Here is a 22703-nt window from a genome sequence, read left to right as displayed (position 1 = left end):
AGCACAAGGACGCTGGGGGACAGAACCCCTCATGTTTGACCTTGAAGAGACATCCTCGCCAACTTGAGTGAGGGATATCGGGGATGGCATGACTTCTGTCAAACCGATGTGCCCATAAAATCCATCCATCTCCTAGATATTCCTTCATGGAAAGGCCTAGGAAGTGATCTTAGGAGGAGGTGGAGACCAACTAAAAGGTCCGTGGCCTTCCAGGAGGATTCGATGCTAAGAAGGCCCCCCAACCTATTGCTTGCTCCTCACTAGAACCAACAACTAGTATGGGCTGTTGCATCCTCGATGGAATCCACATTAGGGTGACTGAATTTTGATGATATTGGAGATTAACCACTGGCCTTAGTTGGAATGGTTGGAACGTCAGTAGCTCAATGCTGGAATGGTTAGAACTTCAGCCGCCAGTTCTAGCCATGGCTTCATGATCGGAGTGGTGACACTCATCGACACCTCCCATGCTTGGTTCTAGAGGCTCTACAGACGGTAAGAGGATTGGAGAAAACCCCTTCATGGTATGGCAAATATCCAAAATGGATGCTCTACTGACAAGAAATTGCATCGACGACATCCTCTCCAAAATTTTCACCAAACATGAAATAGGTTTGGCTTTAGGTTAGAGCTTCTTCCTCTTATTTAAAGAAGGTTCGGATAGAAAGCATCCCTTTATCTCTTAGATTGAGTGACAGATGGCACAACCCTAGTAGCCCCAAAAGACCATGCCTTCCATGGAAAGGTGCTCCAGGTGCCCCTTCCAGTGACATGCTGTTTCGCAAACCACAACATTAAAGAACCTCTCAGTCTCGTAGGAGGGAAGATATGCTGGTTAGTAGAGCATTAAATGCTTCCCAAAATTCTTAGATAATGCCGGCACCCAACTTGCAGAAAGTGAGGCGGACAACTAGAGTTAATGTAGGGCATGATGTCCCACATAATTAGGGGACAAAGTGTCTTGGTATAAGTTTCGAGATGGCATGAGGCAGGCATCGAATCGTTGTTCATCCCATGTTGTCGAAGAACCAAAACAAAAACCCACACACACAAAAGGGATGTAGGAAGTAAAAGAAAGTTTTTTTTTTTTATTTTGAAAATAAATACTACATCGGATCAAGGTAAAAGACAAGCAAACATGTCCTCCATTATCCTCTTCCTTTTCTCTTAAGCCTCCACATCTTCCTCAGAAGACCGATTGAGGGGTGGGAGAGTTCAGCACATACTCTAATACCCAGAGATAGCTGTGAAGAATCAAGTGATAGTACTAAAAGCCTCGATCAAAGGAATCACACAATTCTCTTGCTTTTCTTGGCTTGAGAGACCTGCTTGCGACAACTATCTCAGAACCCAGCACAGCTTCGATCTCAGATATTGGAGGTTTGTGCTAAATAATGATGAGGTCAGTACTGGTTCGGCAATGAGCCTCATCCACGGAACTGGTTTGGTTGGATCAAATCTGAGAACTTTCTTGGAGACCAACCATCTCGGCCTCTAGTCAGTCAATCTTCCTCTTGACCTTGATCAGTTCCGTCTTTATGTCGGTGACTTGACGAAAGGTGCAAGCTCTGTTGGCTCAAATAGAAGAAGCTTTGTTTCTTACCAACTCAATTAGCTACATAGGTGAAACCAACAACGGACATCTATGGTTAATAATTTTGATCCGAGGTTTAGTCATGGATGTCCAGCTTCAACCATGTAAGCGTCCAATCGAAATCTCGCAGCAACAAAAAATATAAGAAGTTAAGCCCCCCTCTAATCTAAATAAGCTCCCTAGCGGCAGGCAAGAAATCAAACCACCGAGTCAATTTTAAATTATTGATTTGATTTTGTTTTTATTTTATCTGAAATTGTTCAGTAATCGGCTTCTCCAGGGTGAGTCGCAACGAGGAACTGCTGCCATCAACCCAAAAAACAATACTGCTGTCAGCGGCCAGCTGCCCAGCCATGTCGCTCTTCTCGGTCTCTTCCGCCTTCTCTCTCCTCCCCTTCCTCCTCTTATCTTCTGTTCTTGCTAGCTCCTTCACCCAACTAGAAGAAGACCAAATTCAACGCTTCCAAAAGTACCTACAGATCCGAACCGCTCACCCCAACCCCGACTACGCCTCTGCCGTCGCCTTCCTCTCCTCCGAGGCCCAGTCCATCGGCCTCCAGACCCTAACCCTGGAGTTCGCCCGCGGCAAGTCCCTCCTTCTCCTCTCCTGGCCCGGCTCCGACCCCTCCCTCTCCTCCATCCTCCTCAACTCCCATATCGACAGCGTCCCCGCCGAGCCCTCCAAGTGGCTTCACCCTCCTTTCGCGGCCGTCCGCGACGCCGCCGGCCGTATCTTCGCCCGCGGCGCCCAGGACGACAAGTGCCTCGCCGTCCAGTACCTCGAGGCTCTTCGAAACCTCAAAGCCGCCTCCTTCGTCCCCCGCCGCTCGATTCACGTTTCCCTAGTCCCCGACGAGGAGACCGGCGGCGCCGACGGGGCTGCCAAGTTCGCTACGTCGCAGGAGTTCAGGGCCCTTAATGTCGGCTTCGTGCTCGATGAGGGGCAAGCCTCGCCGACGGATGAGTTCAGGGTGTTCTACGCCGATCGCTCTCCATGGTCGCTGATCGTTAAGGCTGTTGGTGAGCCGGGGCATGGGTCGAGAATGTATGATAATGGGGCGATGGAGAATCTGATGGATTGCGTGGAAGTTGTCGCTCGTTTCAGAGAGAGTCAGTTCGATCAAGTCAAAGCTGGGATTAAGGCTGTTTCCGAGGTCATCTCAGTGAACCCAGTTTTTGTGAAAGCTGGTACACCTTCCCCCACGGTGAGCTACTTCACTCCTTGAGGTTGGTACTTGCATTCAGGAAGCGTATTATTGATCTGCTTAAATGAAATTGGATTTTAGTAGTAGTTGTACGGTCTCTCTTCTACTAAGGTATCCAAAACCATGAAAATCCCTCAGCAAAATCTTTTGGTAAACCCAGAGATCAACAACAATCTCCATCCCCTTGCCTCTCTGTCCATGTCATTGCGAATTACATATTTTTTTGATTCCTATCAGAAACAACATAATTATTGGTCCATAATCTGAGTGTATCTGCTGCGGCTCTCCCCAGTTAATCCGTCCATGGATTTCCAAACTCAGATGCATGGGCCTTTAACAATTTCATACAAAGGCACTGACATATTCACAATCATGACAGTTAGTCATAATATAGTATATTTTGGTTTGATTCATCATTGATACTCAATTTTATTTGCAGAGATGGTGTAAACAAAATATGGCAATTGAACTTTGTTTTCTTTGACTGAACACATTGACATTGTTGTAAATGAAAAGCAGGCTCTTTGTTTGTTTATAGTCCAGTGATGGATTTTAAGCTTTTCTGATTGCCTCATGGAAGCATGCATGTCTCAAAAATAAGCTCAGCAAGTGCTGTACTTTTTAGTCTATCTTTGGTTATTCTTTCAAGAAGGAGCCGAAGATACAACCCTACTGAATTAAATTTTTAATCTAAGCTTTTATTTTTCTAAAAGATGCTTTTTGTAGAAAAAAAATATTTTGTAAAATAGTAACTAACAAATTTTCAGAAAAGGTAGCATGATTGGTTTGTAAATGGAGACTTCCATCTTGAATCTTGGTAATTCTTTTATCGTGTATTAATTCAATGATTTCTAGTGACCTAATTTCATTTGAATTGTTAATTTTAACACATATCTTTTAGATACATCCTTAATTCCAAGTTATGCGATACTTCAGCCCAACTCAACTAAGTCTTCATTCCAAGCTAGTTGGGTTCGACTTTGTGAATCCTTTTCCTCCATTTTGCTCGGTCTAGGAGTATACTTTCTGAGAGATGTTGAGGTATCCAGTTATGTGATGTTATGTCATAAATATGTAATTGGGAAACTCTACTACATATGGAAAACCATGACTATGGCATTTAAACTAGTATTTTTATTATATTTCTTGTAAAACATAGCATTAAGATTTAATAAGATATAACATAAGAAAAACACAATGAAATAATTTAGAGGCCACAAAAAAGCTGTACTAGGGCCGTATCAGCCGTGTCAAAGTGTATTGATCAAGAACTTTTATGATACATAATATGAGATATGTCATGTATTTTACCCATTCTTGGTTGATATAGGTTTGGTGCTTGATTTTTTGTACCTTGATCATGTGTTGTACAAGCATTTAGGAACAAGAGATACGCTAGAATGATGAAGTGCTTAAAATCCTAACTGCTACACATAATTCTCTATTTATGTATGATAGTGAAGTGTTGATATTTATTTTAAACCATTACCATGGGAACCAACAAGCTTAATGACCCAAATTTCTAAACTAGAGCAATTTTGATGGAAGGTGTTTTGGTTAGTGGTGCATTATGGCTTTGGTTTTTTGCCATTTCTCAACATTATGGATCATCTTGATGCTTAAGAAATTAATATACATATGGAGCTACATACATGTAGGCGCATGCATATGCATATGTTTGTCTATCTAGATAGCATAACATCAAGGTACATATGTTAGAACTATGCAAAATCCTATGTTATACATTTCCCTCTTCCTCCTTATATTGTCATGGTGTAATGTGATGGCTTCGATGTTCATGCCTTGAAGTCATGTAAACACGTGAAATATGTATCTTCATAATGCATTCAGTTTATGTAGATAGCATCGCATCTCATATAGTTACTCATACATCGTATAATGATTGGAAGTGGTTATTGTAGGGTTTTGTAATGAACATGCAACCTTCAGAAGCAGAGGTTGGTTTTGATGTTCGGCTTCCACCAACAGTAGACCCAGATCTTTTAAGAAAAAGAATTGATGAGGAATGGGCACCAGCTATAAGAAATATGACATACCAGGTGATAATGTGCTCTAGTTATATGTATATATTATGTCTTTTATTGCTTAAAATAACTTACCTTCTTAATGGTAAAAGTGCAGAAAATAGTAAAATTTAGTGACAAGAGAAAGGGAAGAGGAGGGCAAAGAAGAGCAATATTACTTTTTAATTGGAAGGTTTTTTCTTCATCGACATCTTTGACCAAACATATAGTGCCGAATTTGTGGAGTTCAAATTATTAAAAGACAAAGTCTTCACATTCTAGGGCTTCTGATTGCAATCTTGTTCTCCAAACCTCTAGGTTCTCGAAGGTGGCCCCTTGACGTTACCCCTCATGTGGCAATGGGTTGGGTGAGGGTTGAGTCAAGGTCATAAATTAAGATCTATGGTCTTGATCGGAAGCCAACCTGACCCACTAGTAGGTCAAAAGTGCTTCACCTAAACCTAACTTAGCACTGACCTAAACTCAACCTTGTTTAACTAGCCGAGGCCCATTTTAGTTTAGGGCTTTTTATTACAAGTCGATAAACTGACTGCTTATTTTTACACTTTTTTGTGCTGTTTTAGATTGTTAACTATTTAGGGCCCAACTTCTCAATCTTTGTTCTCTTATTGAAAGCATAAGCTGTTGGATCAATATCTAAGGCTTATATTGCTCTTTTTCTAAAGTTTTACAATATATTGTAAATATATTTTCTATCTATATCCCCATATCTTGATAGTTTGAGTCTTGGTCCAAATCTGACTTGGCCCACTAATGGATCGCGTCAACCAACCTGTACCTGATCATGAACTTAGCAAGTCAGATGAGGTGGATTGGGTCCCAATTTGGTGATGTCAGGTAAACAAACTTAGATCAAGATTGCCATAACTATCTTAGCCAAGGTTTAATGTACCGGTACCGGACGGCGTGCCGGTGCCGGGCCGGTATGGTACGATACCAGTGCCGTACCGTACCGACACACGGTATGTCCGGACATACTGGTCCGGTATCAGTACACAATTTTTTTCGATTTTCAATTTTTTTTTGATTTTTAAAGTTAATAATTGATAAATACAACCTCAATATAGTATTATATTGCATATTATTGACATATTTGGGTTCAATTTGGAGTTAGGTTGCGGTACAAAGACTCTTGATCCAAAATTTCAAACATATATTTATTTACATTATATTTCAACTATGTCATCTTAAAACTAAAGAAAAAATATATAAAATACGCATTAAAATGTATCTAAATATTTAAGTACAAAGCGCAATAACTGATATACGAACCTTAAGATGTACTCTGCATTTAATTTCTTGTCGAGTGTCTGTGACGCTCGTAGATATCTGGATCATCAACATAGTCTGAAGGGACATCAGTCCAACCTTCTAGCCAAGCTGCACCGTACTCTCGAATATTCATCATCCCATAAGGCATTCTCTCTGGATTGTAAGACATCTCAGACCTCTCGCTAAAATTCTGACTCTGAGAAATATCCTCGAGATGATGGTACGGTTGTGGAGGAGCCCAACCAAATATGCCAGTAGCAAAATCTGATCTGAAGCTGCTCCAGGTTGCATAGGGTAGTAACTACTAGAAGATGATGCCTCGGATGCACCATATGCATATGGATCATAAGGTGGCTGTGGATAATAGGATCCATAATGCGAAGATGATCCAAATACATCTATGGATCCTACTCCACGTGCAAAATCGTCCGCAGCTGCATCATGTGCTGGACGACCTCTAGGAGCCCGTCGTCTATATGAAATCGGCTCCCACGATCTCTACCGACTCGTCCACCATGATCCCTATCCTGTGTGACATGCGTAAACTGAGACTCACCGGTGAATCGAATATCATCCTGTGGTTGTGTCTCATAAACGGTGGTCTCCTGTCCTCCAGTTCCTTCCTGATCATCAGATCCATGGCTACTACTATCAGTATCATCATCACTCTCCCTGGTGTCCGTATCTGAACCAGATCGCTCCTGTACTCTCGAGAGTGGTGCACGTGCAACTGTCTTTTCCTTTCCCCCCTTGTGCCCCTCTGTGACTGAGTTTCTTGTGATTGGGAGGATGGATGCCTTCTTGCTAGCTGCCGGGAGGAACGTCTATACATCTCTCGTTTGAATCTCTGGAAAGATGTATCGGATAGCGAGTCATGTGATGAATGAGTCCCTTGTATTCCCTTAGACTGTGGCTGATCAGCTGGAATCCTATGTGGAATATTTTTTTTGCCCATTGCCCTGGATCCACCTTGATCTCCCTTGCCACCACACTGGCTGGTCGTGGAGGGGATCCTGGCTCATCAAGCTCTGGCTCCTGCTGCTGACCTGCAAGCCATCCGATGATCGGATCGTCATTTTCGTCGGCATAATCATCCAGCGTCGGATCAGTGTACTTCAACTGAACTTCCTCCTGAATACATTTTAACCTCAACCTCAGATTGTAGTGAACATATACAAGATCGTCGAGGTGTTTTTGTGTCAGACGATTTCTCTGTTTGCTGTGGATAAGGACGAAAGTGGACCAATTACGCTCACAGCCACTAGCAGAGATCGTTTGAGAAAGAATACGGACAGCCATATGTCTCAAATTTTCTGCTGACGTTCCAAAATGAATCCACCATTCAGCTACAAAAGCAAAATTATATATCAAATTTGATGATATTATTAAGTAAAATTACATATCAATCTTCATTGCTCATTATTGATATGTAATTTACCTGGATTCATCTACTTTTTGCTTACGACAGCTGATGGGACTCCAAAACTGTCTGATCCCTCTCTAAACTGTTTCGTCTGAAATAAAATATATTTATTATTTATAAATATATCAGATCGAATTCAGTTGAATAATTACATCTGTTTTAAACTAGCATACCTCTTGCAGACACAACGACGCGATTTCTGGATCGGGCACCATCTTATATATGACATTACGAAGAGCAGCAAGAAGCTCGCTATCCATATCTATCTCCGGAATAGTATACTGAAATCTCGGATTCAAGTAATAAGCTGCAGATAAATTTCAAGACTGATTAAGCAAATTTTATTTTCATGCTTTGAAAAAATATTTTAAAATATTTTTGAATCCAAACTTACCAGCTAGATGCAAATCTCTGTCCATCTGATAGTCTCAACGACGCTCAATAATGTTAATGAATTCTTGAGCATGCTTGGGATCATTCTCACTGATCTTTTTTTTGCCCTCTCCATCATGTAATATAGGAAGCCCATCTGGGGGTATCTCTCGCTATCCACGGCGCGAAGCACCTCATATAAAGGCTTGATAGCCTTCACTATCTTCTCAGCCCGCTGTCAAAATGACTGACTCGTCACCAAGTTCTCCACATGACTTCCATCAGTGCCGGCCCTCGCATATCTGCTCTCCTGCCACTCGGCACTGACAAACATCTGACGTAGGGCTGTTTTCTTCTGAAGAAGACTATCAGGTGCTATGTAGTTGGTAGCAAACCGTGTGATACCCGGTCGTAAGATCTCCCTCCCAGTATACGTTCGCATCAATGAAAGAACCCATGTGTGGTTGTAGATGAATCTAGTAATGGTCTGGGCAATCTCCACTACCTGCTGCACCCTGCGAATCTTTCCGATATCCATCAATATAAGATCAATGCAATGTGCAGCACATGGGGTCCAGTATATCTGCGGTCGCTGCTCCATCAGCAACTCTCCGACAGCCTTATATTGTGGTCCGTTATTTGTGATGACCTGCACGACATGCTGCTCATCCACTGAATCAATCACCTCCTCCATCAGACCAAGGATATATGTGGCATCGTGCATCTTATCTGAAGCATCGATTGATTTGTAAAAAAATATTTTTCCATCACAGTATGTCAAAAAATGAATGATGCTCCTCCTAGTAGGACCTGTCCAACCATCACACATCACTGTCAGACCGTATGTAGGCCATTTATTTTTGTAAGAAGCAATCCATCTCTGCAGATCCTCTTTATTACTGTCAAGAAGCGACCATAGATGTCCTTAGGTCCTGGAGGATCTACACCCTGGCCGGTAGCCTCTATGGCTGAAATAGCAGATCGGTAATAAGGATTGGCTGCTGCATTTGCTAGAATATGGCTGAAATAAAATCATGATCCAATAGCTCGTCACATATCCTTTTTCTTATCTTTTTTCAGCATACTGTCAATTCTCTGCTGCTTTGAATCCTTGCTGGGCAAAGCATGTGGATCCAAATCCTGAATGTTGGCTTCTGCTGGAATATCTCTGGAGGACCTTCTCCTACTGCCAAAAGCTCCCAACAAAGAAGACATGCTGCGTCTGCTCCCTCTACCACCAGGCTCTCTGACTGAGGTAGTCCTCCTGAACTCGAATTCTTCCCTACCAGTCGCTGATTCAGATCCTGATTCGTAGCATGATGGTCCGAATCGGTCTCTGTACCGGGCCATCTCCTCCTGCTGGTACTGATCCGCCAAGCTCGCATGAATGACAGCCTCAATCTGTGCCTCCTCATCATCTGGAGCAGAAGCCTTCTCTGACTCTCTAGAGTGATAAGAAGGTGGCTCTGCAGCTCGACGGTCTACTTCGGTCTTTTTCTGCTTTACCCTTTCCTTCGCTGCTTTCGAATCAGTAAAGTGCTTTTTCATCAATTGTCGGATCTCTTGCGGACATTTCCGACACATCGACACATCAGGATAACCACCAGCTAGATGCTGCTTCAACCTAGTCACTCCTCCTCTCTTGAACTCTGTGTTGCATCATTTGCATCTCCAATGATGTCGAGCCGAGAGCATCTCGCCATGATCCCAACCGATGTCACGCTCTTGATCTTTCTTCTTACTCATTTCTGCAGATATAACAAAATACTAATTATTTCGAATTATCTGTAATATAACACTAATTACATATATTTTTTATTTGATAATATTTTTTATTATTTAAATATTTACAAAAAAAATTTCAAAAAAATCTCAAGTTAGATTCAAATATTTCAATTATTTTGAATCATTCTAAACATTATTCTCAATTTCAAAACTAACACTGATTTTTTATTTTTTTATTTTTTTAATAATTTTTATATAAATAAATATATACTATAAAATAACTAATTAATTAAAGTGAACGAACGTCATGCTCTAAATTTTTTTTTATAAATATATGCAAGTATAACAAAACACGATAGTTTAACGACAATTAAAATAATTATATATAATTTTAAAATAATTTTAATAATTATTTTAAAATTTATAAATTTAAAATAAATATGTTATATGCTTCAAATAATATTTTTAAATTAACTAAAATATAACATTATTTTTATATATTTTTATTTTATAATTAAATTTTTAAATTTAAATAATTAAAAAAATAATTTTTTAATTTCAAATATTTGAAAAAAAATAGAAATTAGATTTAAGTAGTTTGAATCATTCTAAACATGATTCCCAAACTCTGATTTTTTTTCTAAATTTTTTTTTTTAATTTTTAAATAAATAAATATTTAAAAATATTTAAAAAATATATAATTAACGAAAATTAATAATTTTGGTGTCATCGTGTAGATCTTTTAAAGATCTATCACATATAATTAAATCATCCCAAAATCACAAGATTTTGGCATGATTTTCTCTTATTTTCATTCTTTCTCATTCTTATCCTATTTTTAACAAGAAAAATAAAAAAAAATATTTACTAAGAAAATAACACATTATCTTACCTCCGGCCAAAGATCAGCCTCTCCTCGATCCACTCCTGCAATTTGACGGAGTTTTTTCCTTTTTTTCCAATTTTTCGGAGGTCTCAACGGTTTCGTTGAGACCTTCGGACCCTCGGGAATTCTCTAAGACATCTCAAAAAACTCCAAACCAGGGTTCTTTTATGCATGTGGTCTCCGACCCTACCCCACCCCCCCTCCTCACTTTAGGCACATGGGACTGTCGGTACGGTTCGGTTCACGCCGAACCGGACCGAAACGAACCATACCGTCCGATTTTGGACGGTATGGAAGCGAACCGGATCGAATCGCTCGGTTCGGTACCGGTTCGGGGTGTTTCTCAAAAAAAAGGTCCGAACCGGACCGTTTGAGCACCGGTCCGGCTCGATACGCCCCGTACCGGACGGTTCGGCCTGGTACGGCGAACCCTGATCTTAGCAGATGGGTAGCTCACTTTGTACGTGTCTGCATATCTTAGGGACTCGAGCAGGGCAACATTCATGAGCTTGCATAGTGGGTAGGTGGTTGCATAGATGTCTAAGGCTTGTCTTGGCTTAGCCATATTAGTCATCTTCATTAGTTAAGTGCTTCCTTTTAATTTTTATTTATTTTTAACTTTCTAAAGGAAACACATTAACCAAAGAGGGTAATGTAAATGTATTCTTGATGAGCTAAGGTGAAAAATCTTGTCTCTTAAGTAGTAAACTAGGAGGAAGAGTAACAAAGAGAAGTGTTCTTTGTTGGTAAGGTGGTTTTAGTAGCAGCATGATTTTAGTAACAATTATGTTAGAGCAGAATTTTCTTCTAGCATTGCAGACAGTTTGAAAATGACTGCTAAGACTCAGTTGATCACTAGGTTTGATTCAGTAACTTCAGTAGTCTCATCGAGGATCTCGTCATCTTCAATCAAATTTGTCCTAGGCTGAAACTGTCTCATAGGATATTTAGACAACTTATGGTCCAGTTCCCTATATTTGTAACAAGTGATATTGGACCCCGAGGGCTTAGGACCTAAAATCCCTTTACCCTTAATATCAACAATAGATCTTGGAGGGGGTTGGATGTTATTTTTCGAAATTGGTTTGGTTCCTACAGAAGTCTTTCTACTTGTGTTTTTCTATCGAAATGTTTGTCTTTTCAACTTGGACTCCACCTTAAGTGCGTGATTGTAGACCGTATCGATCTGCAGAAAATTGCAATAGGTTAATTCGTCCTGAATTTGAGGGCGAAGCCCAGCAAGATAGCAAGCTATCAGCTGTTTTTTGTCCTCCTTAAGGTTATTGAGAGTCTGCAAGATATAAAATTTTTTCATGTATTCTTGTACCATCTTAAACCCTTGCCAAGACTGTGAAGTTTTTGGAATAAAGTTTGTCGATTATCTGTTGGAAGAAATTTTTTTCTAAGCTTCTCTTTCATTCTTTCCTAAGAGGTGTTTTCTCCTTGTCTTTTCTAACCTTATCATTTTGGACTTGCTTCCACAAACTAAGGCATGACCCTTTCAACTTAAGGGAGACAAACTTGACTTTTTTATCCTCGGAGAACTCTTTTCACTCGAGAATTGTTCTAGTTTGTTGATCCAATCTAGGAACTCTTTGGATTCTAAGCTATCCTCGAACTCACTGACACTTATCTTAATATTTGATCCCAACGTATGGTGTTCACTTGATGTTGGATTGGCTGATTTCTTTTAGGAGGTAGGTCGAATCCTTCTATATCAGTATCACTCTCAGAATCGGTAGCTCTATCCCACCGTGTTAATGAGTCATGTTCATGACTTCTAACATTTGTTGTATTTGATTTAGTTGGTTTTGCATTTTTCTCATGGCCTCTTGTTATCTTTCATATGCCTCTCTCCAATCCCTAGGGTTTTTTAAGTGATTGTTTGCCATTTTGAGATGCTAATGACCCTATAATGAGGTGTTAATGATTTGAGGAAGTTGCAACAGCCAACAAGATGCAAGAGATATATTTTCAATACTTTTTTTCAATCTTTCTAGCAACAATGAAGTGCAAGTGGGATAAGTTCATGCAATGTGCATGCAGTGATGTATGGTTTTAATAATGCATTTGAATGAAAGCTCTTGGATCAGAACTTGCACCGATACCACTTAATATAGCCGCAAGTGTTGTTGCAGTGTTGCTTAATGTAACCGCAGATGCTGTTGCAATGCTGCGGCCGCTTTAATGTAGCAGTTAAGTGGCAAGAGGGCTTTAAAGGACAAAATGCAATTTTAGATTTTGAATCTGAATTTGATAAGATTTTTTAAGTGGAACTTAAGAGTCCAATATAGAAAATCAAGCAAATTTTAGCAGCAATATAATCTAGATTTTAATTAACAGCAAGTATAAGAACTAAAAATGAAAGGTCAACAATTGGGTTCAATACACCAACATCAAGTATATATGATAGTCTCAAAAGAAACATCCAAGAATCGAATCTTTCCAAGCTTAATTATTAAAAGAAAGTGAATAAGTTTTGATGGAAGGTTAAGAAGGTAATAGATTACAGTGCTTATGTGAAATATCGATTATTTTGGATGAGAATACAAAGATCGGTGAGGTTCAAGGTTGCAACCGGTTTTCCAGATACAGAATATCCACGACCTCTATGGTTAGCGGCATTGCAGTGGACAAACTCCAACACGGAAAGGATGAAAGGCAAAGAGGATCCGAAAGAAGTAGAGGGGAAAAAGAGATTGATTCGAGTACGAGGAAGAAGCAACCATGAATCAGAAGATAAAGCCATAGAGGGAAAGCCATACGTAGAGATATAGGGATTTAGGATTTTTGTGAAATCTCTTTTCTTTCTCTTTTTTTTCTAAGGCCCAAGAGTCAATATTTATAACCTTCTTTCTTTTTTCTTCCTTTTTTTTTCTTTTTTGATTGGTCCAAAAATGCCATTTTTTCTTTCCTTTTTTTTTCCCCTTTTTTCTTTTCTTTTCCTCTTCTCTAATAAGATAAATCTATTGGAGAATCATATGATCCCGCATATCTAGATTGGCATCCCTGTTTGGCTAAAAATAAAAAAACAACTTGTTTCAAGTTTAGGTCAATCTATTCAGTCATTCTCAAAATAATTAAGCGGGATTAAATCAAACACCACAAACGAAATAAAGAAAGATGATGGCTTGACGAATAAAATAAAATAACGGCTTGATGCATTGCATCAGAGTTGGATAGGAGAAGGGAGAAGGGAGAACGGATGCACGTTTGAGGAAAAGGAGTGGTGTGAGGAGAGGGAGGGGAGGAGGGATGGCTACCTAGAGAGGCAGAGGTCCTGCTTGAGGTTGGAGCAAGAGGAGAGGAGGGCATGGGGAAAGGTGGTGGCACAGCTGATGGTGTCGAGGGAGGGCCTGTCAGGCAAAGGGCATGGGCCAGCATGTCAATGGAAGGTCCTCTATGGTGGCAATATTGGTGGTGAAGCAGCCTTCGATGGTGGTGGTACTGGCCATGGAATCAAGGTAAACAAAATTGGTGAAGACGTTTAAGAATTGGAGTTTGCTCAATTAAAGCCATTAAATTGAGGTGGAGAGGGAGTCGAATTTTAAATATATAAGGAGAGATGGCAGTATTGGTGGTCTTTGACATCATCTTCTCTATTAACTAACATCAGGATATATGCATTTGTCCTTTATCTCCATATACAAATCCAAAGTCTTCACGAGCTCTGTACCCTCATAGAACCCCTCAAGTAACACACTGTAAAGTGCCAGATCCTTGTTAAAACTTGAAGCCTTCATCTTCTCAAGCATTTTGACTGCCTTATCCACTCTCCTTTGCCTCAAAAAACCTTGGAGAGTGGGACCTTCTCACTCTGAATTGAGCCCCAGTATTGCTTCAATATGGGTGCATGAAGTGGGATCTGGTGGTGGAGAATCATGATGCCCAGCTCAAGGTGTTGGCTGGGAGATGCTGTTCGCACACCAGCCCTTCGTGACCAAGGACCTGAGGGTGTTTGTTTGGGTGGACGAGTTCATGTACAGCAGTTCATCAGGGGGCAAGGTGATGCTCTGCCATGTGTTGCTGAACAAGTCAAAGATGGCGGTGTCGATGATGAAGAACAAGGAGTGCATGGGCAAGGACTTTGTGGTGCCGGTGGCATAGATGTTGGTGTTGGATCTCTTCCTCCACTATGACACTTTCAAGATTCAGGTGGGCTCATTGGTGCTGGGGTTAACGGTGAAGCTGATGTCATTGAAAAGAGCACCTATTGAGTCAGCAACTGGTGGCGAAGGGATTTGGAATCATTTCAGACTTTGTAGACGATTTTATTAAAGGCTTAAAAGGAAGAGAGTGATTTCATCATTTGAGATGGTGCACTAATGACATTAGGTGCTGGGCATGTGATAGGATCACATTGAGTCAATATTAGTTTAAAGGATTCAATTCAAAATTTTTAAACTCGAGTTGGTGTGAATGCAAATCAGTCAAAATAGAGAGGTTAAACTGTAATTTCCCCCATTCTTTATTAGACTTTAAATAGCTTAAGAGCTTTAAAGTTGTTTGTGACATGCATTGCTTTTTGATAAGGCATCATAGCATATTATTTGCATGATTAAACTTTTCCATCATAGATGGAAATTCTTCAGCTATTCATGTGATAGGCAGATTGTGTATTTTCATCTTCATTGGAGCATGCTTAAAAACAATAGGATTTGAAAAACCTCGTAATCTGGCTTCTTTGAAGAACAAAAAGGCACCTAAAGCTTAAGCAAGAAGAGCACCAGCTTAATAAGTAGCTTAAAGGATATCTGGATCAACAACATATTACTTCTAATAGTGTCAAAGTGCTTTTACAACACATTCAACCATTGCCCTATAACTCAAGGGTTAATGAACTTAAGGAAAAAATGATACAAGGGCTTGTCACCTAGATGGTTCATGGGACATCAAGGAAGAATTATTGGAGTTCCACGAGAAAGAAACCCGAGAAAGTTTTTTATAATGGATCACAATTATAAAGTGCTATTTGGATACTTTAGAATTCCCAAACATGAGATAATAAAGATCATGGCCTTGAAACTTTGTGGTCATGCTTCAATTTAGTAAAAGAATGTTCAAGGATGCAAAAAAGCATCAACAATATACAATTTACCAAATGAGTAAAGATCAATACACACTTGCTGTTGCACTTCCTACTAGTGGAAAACACATGATCACTTTATCAAAGATACATGAACTTTTGGGATGGGAATAATAATGGAGTATACAGAGTTCAAACTACTTTTTATTCATTGGCCTGGTGGTTGTTTTTCCTTGCCATGACTGAAACTAACTATAAGAGTACTACGGGGATTTTAATTTAGATGCCAATCAGCATAAAGGTTTTCTTGACTAATGGAGGTCAAAGATTTCCCTAGTAATCTTGAGTAACAAAATAAGAGGTAAAATGACAAATTTGACTCACTAATGAGAAGAACCCTAGCAAAAGCTTTTTCAGTTCTCCAGGAAACTCTATCATGCTTATAGGTCTTTAGGAAACTCTGGATTCTTAACCTTAGGTGCAACACTTAATTTAATATATGTATATATGCGTGCATTTATAAATATAACATTATCCATATGAAAGTATAAGTTATAATAATTATATGCAAGTTTGATATGTTAGGCTTTTTGTCATCCTCGGTGCCCGTCTAACACCCAAGGATTCAAAATTGGCCTTTAATATTGCCTGGTAATACCTAGGCATTTTACAACTTTGACTATATTATGTTGTTTACAAGTGATTTTGTAACAAACTATGACTCATGAAAAGGCTTAGATGGTATTATCTGTGTTCCTTGGTCTTGTATGAGTAGCCCAGATCTCTCTAATGCATAAGGGCTAAACACATCTCGTACCAGTTTTTACACACTCCCGCAGTTTAAGCCCTAGCATCTTTGCTAGGTTGAGGTTCAAGTTCAATCAAATCAAATCACAAACATTGCAATCAACTTGTGGTAAGCCCTAAAAGGACCTATGCTATACTGTCCCCTAGATCACATGGGCCATGGGCTTGGTCTATTCTGATACAATTTGTAACAGTCTAGGACTTTATTCGAAAAGCCTAGCTAGAAGGTATTATTTTGGATCTTTAGCTCTATAGAGAACCCAAGACCTCCCAGTGCGCAAGTAACGTGGGACTAAATAGATGCCTATGTGGTCCTTACACATCACTAACTCAAGCCCATTTGTTACCATAATTGGCTTATGTTATTGTGCATCAATTAGCATTAATGGTTAATAGATGAAGATCACCATAATTTTTTCCACCATTTGCCACTGTGATGCCCTGACATTTATGATGCTTTGCACCTCCAAGTTGATGATATCCAAATTATCAATATACTGTAAATGGTACTCAATGTTTTTTCCTCTGTCCATTTATAGGCCATAATTTCTTGATCCTTTGCAGATGATCCATCCCCCTCCTCATTGTAGACTTCTTTAGCACATCTTCCTCTTCAATGTCCACCATGTAGATGAACCACTTCTGGTCTAAGTTGCATATTTTCATTTGGCCTTGATCCTTAGAAGGATTAGGGAGAATGAATGACATCATCAACTTGCTTTTAAATGAAACCATGATCCACTTCATTTATAAAGAGACCATCCTCATCTAAGCCTATCATAGCGATTGACCACTCTTGTATCACCTATCTAAGGAAATATGGTCGTGATTCTTTGGATCCTCTAATCTTGCCAAAACTACCTCCCTTTACTTTTTCTTATATTGAAGAAAATCAGGACCATTTAACTTACTCTGCTCAAGCCTATTCCTTTTCTAGTTTGAACCTATAATAGAAATTGTTAATACAAAAACAAAATAGCCTCCTAATTGTACTGTAAAGAAAACAGCCCCTTTTTTGTTTTCTATTAAGCAAGTTCAGATGCTTAACACCCTTCAATATTGTTCATAATCCAACACTAATATGTAAATATAAGGATGTGTTGTCATGACTAGGAACCCGGTATGCCAAATCTTGAAAGACTAAAATTTCAGTCAATCAATGTGCTGATTTCAATTTGATTAATTGTTGTGGGAACAGACTACTTGCAAATCAAACTTCAAGTCATGCAATTATAACATAAGTGGCCATTTGATCATACATAGAAAACTAATATTTATCCAAGTTAAATTTATCACACATAACCTTGGAACCAAAAAGATATTTACTTCATTCCATCATCTTACACTACATAAAATAATCATTTGGGAGACAAGTATTACATCCTTCAGTGTAGGTTCCTTACAAATTCCTTTGCTTACTAATACCTAAGATACATAAAAAGGATCTAACTCTTTCTTCTGTAGTAGCTTCGCTATGTACACTAAAAGCACGTTAAGCTTGCTAGCATTTTCTTCTGAAATGTCATTATTAAATGATGAGCTACATAGCTCAACAAGTACCCAAACATAACAAATAATATTGTACAAAGAAAAATAAAACAATGATATAATGTTGATACATATTAAAATTCAAATAGTTAATGAACAATTTCAACAAGTACCCAAACATAGCGAACAATATAATATGTAGAAAAATGGAATGATGGTACATATTAAATTTCAAATAGTTAATAAACTATATCATATAATACATATCTTAGATAGTAAACAATATCTTGTGATATATACCCAAAAGTACACTTATTAATATGACTTTATTTACACTAGAATGCTTTTAAAACAATTGGCATTGTCAAGAGGCCTGCCAAAATTATTGAAAACACTCATTTAGGGAAACACTGAAACACTTGAAGTACATCAAGGTACATTTAAAACACTTAATTGAAAACTGGAAATATTTATGATGATCATTTCAATATGAGCCGATCAGTGACCAACTACTGTAACCATTGATCATGGATCCACTGATCAGAAGCCCATTAGCTAAGAATTAACTTCAACCAATTATGATACCCACTGGTCAGTGGCTCACTAATGCCAACTTTTATGCTCACTTGTAGGACGTTCACTGAGATTATGATATCCACTGGTCAGCAGCTCACCAATGCCAACTTTTATGCTCGCTTGTAGGAGGTTCACTGAGACCAACTATTGTACCCATCAGTTGAGAGGTTCACTAAGTAATCAGAAGTTTCGTTTGAATTCCTAAAACATGAAATCTTTTACTTTTAGGAACTATAATGATCAATGAACTTTTCAAATGGCTAGGATCACAAGAAATCTCTTTGATGCAGTAATATAAAGTTCTCTTATGGTAGCTTTGATAAATTCAGATGTCAAATAGTTAGTGAAAGCAACTTTTCGAATTCCCTTAACACAGAATGTCAGAGAAAATATTAAAAAATATCTTGATACTCATGATCAATTTTACATAACAAGGATATCTAACATATAGTCTTCATATAGTCAAGTAGATTCTTGAAATTAGTGACTATTACATGCTTGAAAACTTAGTCTAAAATCAAGGGTTTCAAAATCTATTCATGAACAATGGGATTATAAACAAAAATTCTAATATCAAATTACTATTAACCAAACAGCTACAAAATAAGTTGTCAATTTTGTAATGGTACATACACTATGAATTTATGTTCCAAAGCTTTTCATGACACCTCTCTTTTCTCTACCTGGATGCTGTCCTTCCACTTATTTTGGTTCTTCATTAGCTGTTTCCTTTAGGTTCTAGGATTTATAGCTGCAAAAACAGTAGAAAGAGGGTAAGACCCTCATATTTATGGATGGTCCTATAAGAATGAGGTGTCCAGCCACCTTAAGCTAGTATCTGGGTATCAAGCTGATCAATTGGATGGCAGATTAATAAGCATCACACCGTTAATTCAGTAAGAACGGGGATGGAGTGCCGAGCATGAGGTGTTAGATCAAGCATGAGGTCTCAATCCCTACTTAAACACGAAGTAGGAACTTCAACATGACGTGACACAAGCATGAGATGGTGGTTTGGTGGTAAGCATGATGTGTACCAGATATGAGGTGGTAAGTATGAGAATGTGATTCACAAATGGGGCACAAGGTGTCCTAATATTTAGTATTTTCAATGCATCCCTTGTACTTTTCTTAATTATAGTTATAATTTCATGAACAATTTCCTTAAAGTCCTTAGTGTCAGTTACTTAATCCTATGTCTGTGCAATTAGCATTCCTTAACTGAATCATAGGCATGGTCATGTCTATATGGTAGAGTGATGGAGCTCAGTTTGTAAAAGTAGTCATAAAGGAATAATGCAACATGTGTAATTGTAGCCTTCATAGTTTTGGATGTCTAAACCTATCCTACCAATCAATCAGACACAGAAAGGGCAGTCAGGGAAAGAGATGGACCTCATTTACCTGTTGTTTATAGATTTCAAATGTCAAAACTTGCTATTCCTTTATAGGCAAAAGATATACTTGGAACCCACCCATAAACTGGCCACATCAATAAATCAATTCCTACTTATGTTTTCTGGATTCTTTTAAATTTTCTCTTCTTTTTCCTCTTTAAGAACAATAGTGGGAGCACCACCAGTCACTTCATATAAATGGCGTGAGAACGTTGCCCATGTCAAATGTGTGGGGAAGCATCTCCCAGTGTTTGAATACAAAAACTCCAATCCAAGAGTGGTACGACCACTAGGCTATAGTCCTCTCTGTTACCTTTATTTCTGAATATAATCAGACTTCTGCTATATAGAGTTCCTTTTCAACTGGAGAACAAGGCCTCTGGATAAGGCTATCTTAACCTGATCTGTAGGACTACATATAAAATGTACTCTAATATACATTTGGCTGAAAATAATTTTGCAGCTGATAGAGAAAGGACCAATAAAAGACATTGCAGGTCGCCCATTAGCAACACCAGCTAATGAATCTAATCCATGGTGGTCCGTGTTTCAACAAGCTGTTATTGCTTCCGGTGGGAAACTTGCTAGACCAGAAATTTTGGCTTCCACAACTGATGCTAGATTCGTGAGACAGATGGGCATCCCTGCTCTTGGATTTTCACCAATGGCAAACACGCCTATCCTACTCCATGAGCATAATGAGGTGTAAAAAGCTCTTTTCCTGGTTTTCATTTTTTGAAATTTTAAGTTGACTTACCTGACAATATATTGATGTTTACATGCAGTTCCTGAAGGATACTGTATTTCTGAGGGGCATCAAAGTGTACGAGCATGTCATCAGTGCTTTGAGCTCCTTTCCAGCAAATTCACCATAGGACTGTTGCTTCACTTGTATGTCTACTGTGCTTATTCTACTGAGTATGTGCACCTGCTTTTATTTGTTCATCTAGACTTGGTGTTAGTCTCAAAAGAGACACCATGGTTCTTGTGTTATAAAAAGCATGTATCAACCTGAAATTATGTGTAAATGGTTGTTAATGCTGCCAATGCTGCATTTGTTTTAAATTTTCCGAGTAACATATGTGGAGAGCATTATGAATTTAGCATATAATATCCTCATTGGTAAAATATTGTTTTGATGGATCTGTTGATGTTAAAGTTTATTCAACTTGTTATCTTATATTCTTCAAATATTTTGCCGTATATTTCACCCAATTATAATAGATTAAAAATATTCTTTTTTTTTTTTATAATTAATATCTCTGAGAAGATTCATACCGGAAATCACATATTTCTGAACATGCATATTTTTAAGAAGCATCAGCTGTCTTGCATCTTAGGCTTCTCTGATTAATGAATTAGTAGAGCTTGAGCTTTCTCAATCTCTGTAAATAAGCTTCTGGAGTCATCAGTTAATTTCGAGCCTGTAGGACGGCATCCTTTAATCAAGCCTACTAAAGCATGTTGGAAAATATATGTTCTATTTTCTTTGGATCAATGATCTGTTGTGGACCTAAAACTGAAGAGTTTTTTATTTTCTTTTGTTTCTTTCTTAAAAGAAGAGAAGAAAAACGGAAAAACAAAAACCAAAGGATTAGGGCAGAGGAGATTTGCGGACTGTAAAATTTCTTGAGGTTTATCTGCTGTCCTTTACGGAAAAGTCATCTCTTTGGATTGCTTGAAATCCAAATATGTCGATGGAACTAATCTCAAGGAACCATATTCTTCCACATGGAAAATTGTGCTTAAATTCGTAGTTTTCAGTCAAGCCTCGTCTACCGCATCAAGTTGGGTATGGTAATGGTCCTTGACATGAGAGGAAACTTTAAGTGAGACGGAGGTGGATGCTCCCTAATTTCATTTAAGACTTTAAGAAGATAAAACCATTACAAAAGAAAAGATGCAAAAAGGCAGTGCAACTAAATTGAAAACTGAAGTTGCAAGATGAAGGGTATATATATATGCGATGCTTATTTTCCCTTGAAATGACGGTTTTGTGTAGCCTTTGGGTGATGAGCTTGATTGAATGTATTGATCATGGTTAGGGATGCAAATGGATTGAGTCAGACTAGGTTATGAGTGATCATGATCCGATTTGGCTCTTTGATCGGATTTAATGTTGGGATTTAGACCTAATTTAATAGACGATGGGGTTGGATCCACGGCAAAAAATTTTAACCCAATAGATCATTCAGATCGGATTAGGTTTATGTATAATTTGATCCAATATAAGAAATTTAGATTTAGATGGGCCGGGGTGAGGGCCAAGTAGGATCTGGATTGATTGGATCCCTCTACTTTTCATTCAACCAACTCATAGTTAGAATTAGTTAAGTTACTGTAACAAACATATAGACAATACTTTAACAATGAATGAAGAGCACAAATATCCAAATATTATACATTCGATGGACCTACGAAAAGGAGCACTACTTAAACTTCCAATTACTTTATAAATTATCAAACTTCTCTTTTAGAAGCTTATGACTTTTATACTGTTGACCACGTGATCTGGTTCATTAGATAATAAATTAAATTCAAATGATTGATTGTCATGTCTCGACTCGAGATCATGAGCCGAGGATAATGACAACTACCACATACTTATGAAGAATTTTCTTCATAAACAAGCAAGGCATCTCTTCACGATATCAATGCATCACAACAGAATAAAATTTAAATAATTATTATTCAACTTTAATTCAAATAACTAAATCAAATATCTTATATCCAATAAAATTTTACTAAAAATAAAATAATAGATTTAAGTTCAATGAAGTTGACAATGCTAAATCTCGCTTCTAAAAGTTTTGTCCCAATATTATTACCCACGCTTGCAATTAATTATCTGAATCTAAAAAAAAAAGATAATGAGCTAGACAGTCT

At 38.3% G+C, this 22703-nt stretch overlaps 1 protein-coding gene and 1 pseudogene across 2 annotated transcripts; one reads left to right on the top strand and one right to left on the bottom strand.

Annotated features, from left to right (window-relative positions):
• The first annotated feature begins 1645 nt into the window (after nt 1–1645).
• Nucleotides 1646–20896, top strand: LOC105060929 (uncharacterized). 2 transcript variants are annotated; one of them, XM_010944820.3, is made up of 5 exons: nt 1646–1783; nt 1875–2799; nt 4722–4859; nt 20281–20520; nt 20603–20896. In XM_010944820.3, exons 2-5 carry the CDS (start codon nt 1948–1950, stop codon nt 20690–20692), a joined length of 1320 nt encoding a protein of 439 aa, XP_010943122.1. In that variant the 5' UTR covers nt 1646–1783; nt 1875–1947; the 3' UTR covers nt 20693–20896. The 2 variants fall into 2 exon arrangements, with proteins under 2 accessions (XP_010943122.1, XP_010943121.3); XM_010944819.3 differs by lacking the exon at nt 1646–1783 and having other exon boundaries at nt 1792–2799.
• On the bottom strand, nt 7293–9704 carry LOC140853258 (uncharacterized; annotated as a pseudogene).
• Nucleotides 20897–22703: the final 1807 nt, after the last annotated feature.

The sequence above is a fragment of the Elaeis guineensis genome, chromosome 13 (genome assembly GCF_000442705.2).
Source record: "Elaeis guineensis isolate ETL-2024a chromosome 13, EG11, whole genome shotgun sequence".
Lineage (NCBI taxonomy): Eukaryota > Viridiplantae > Streptophyta > Magnoliopsida > Arecales > Arecaceae > Elaeis > Elaeis guineensis.
Note: the sequence above shows the minus strand (reverse complement) of the source record. Positions and strands in the feature narration are given on the sequence as shown.

Coding starts and splice junctions, on each gene's coding strand:
- LOC105060929 (XM_010944820.3), top strand. CDS start 1,948: ATGTCGCTCTTCTCGGTCTCTTCCGCCTTCTCTCTCCTCCCCTTCCTC. Junction 2,800..4,721: donor CTGGTACACCTTCCCCCACG/GTGAGCTACTTC, acceptor TGGTTATTGTAG/GGTTTTGTAATGAACATGCA. Junction 4,860..20,280: donor TAAGAAATATGACATACCAG/GTGATAATGTGC, acceptor ATAATTTTGCAG/CTGATAGAGAAAGGACCAAT.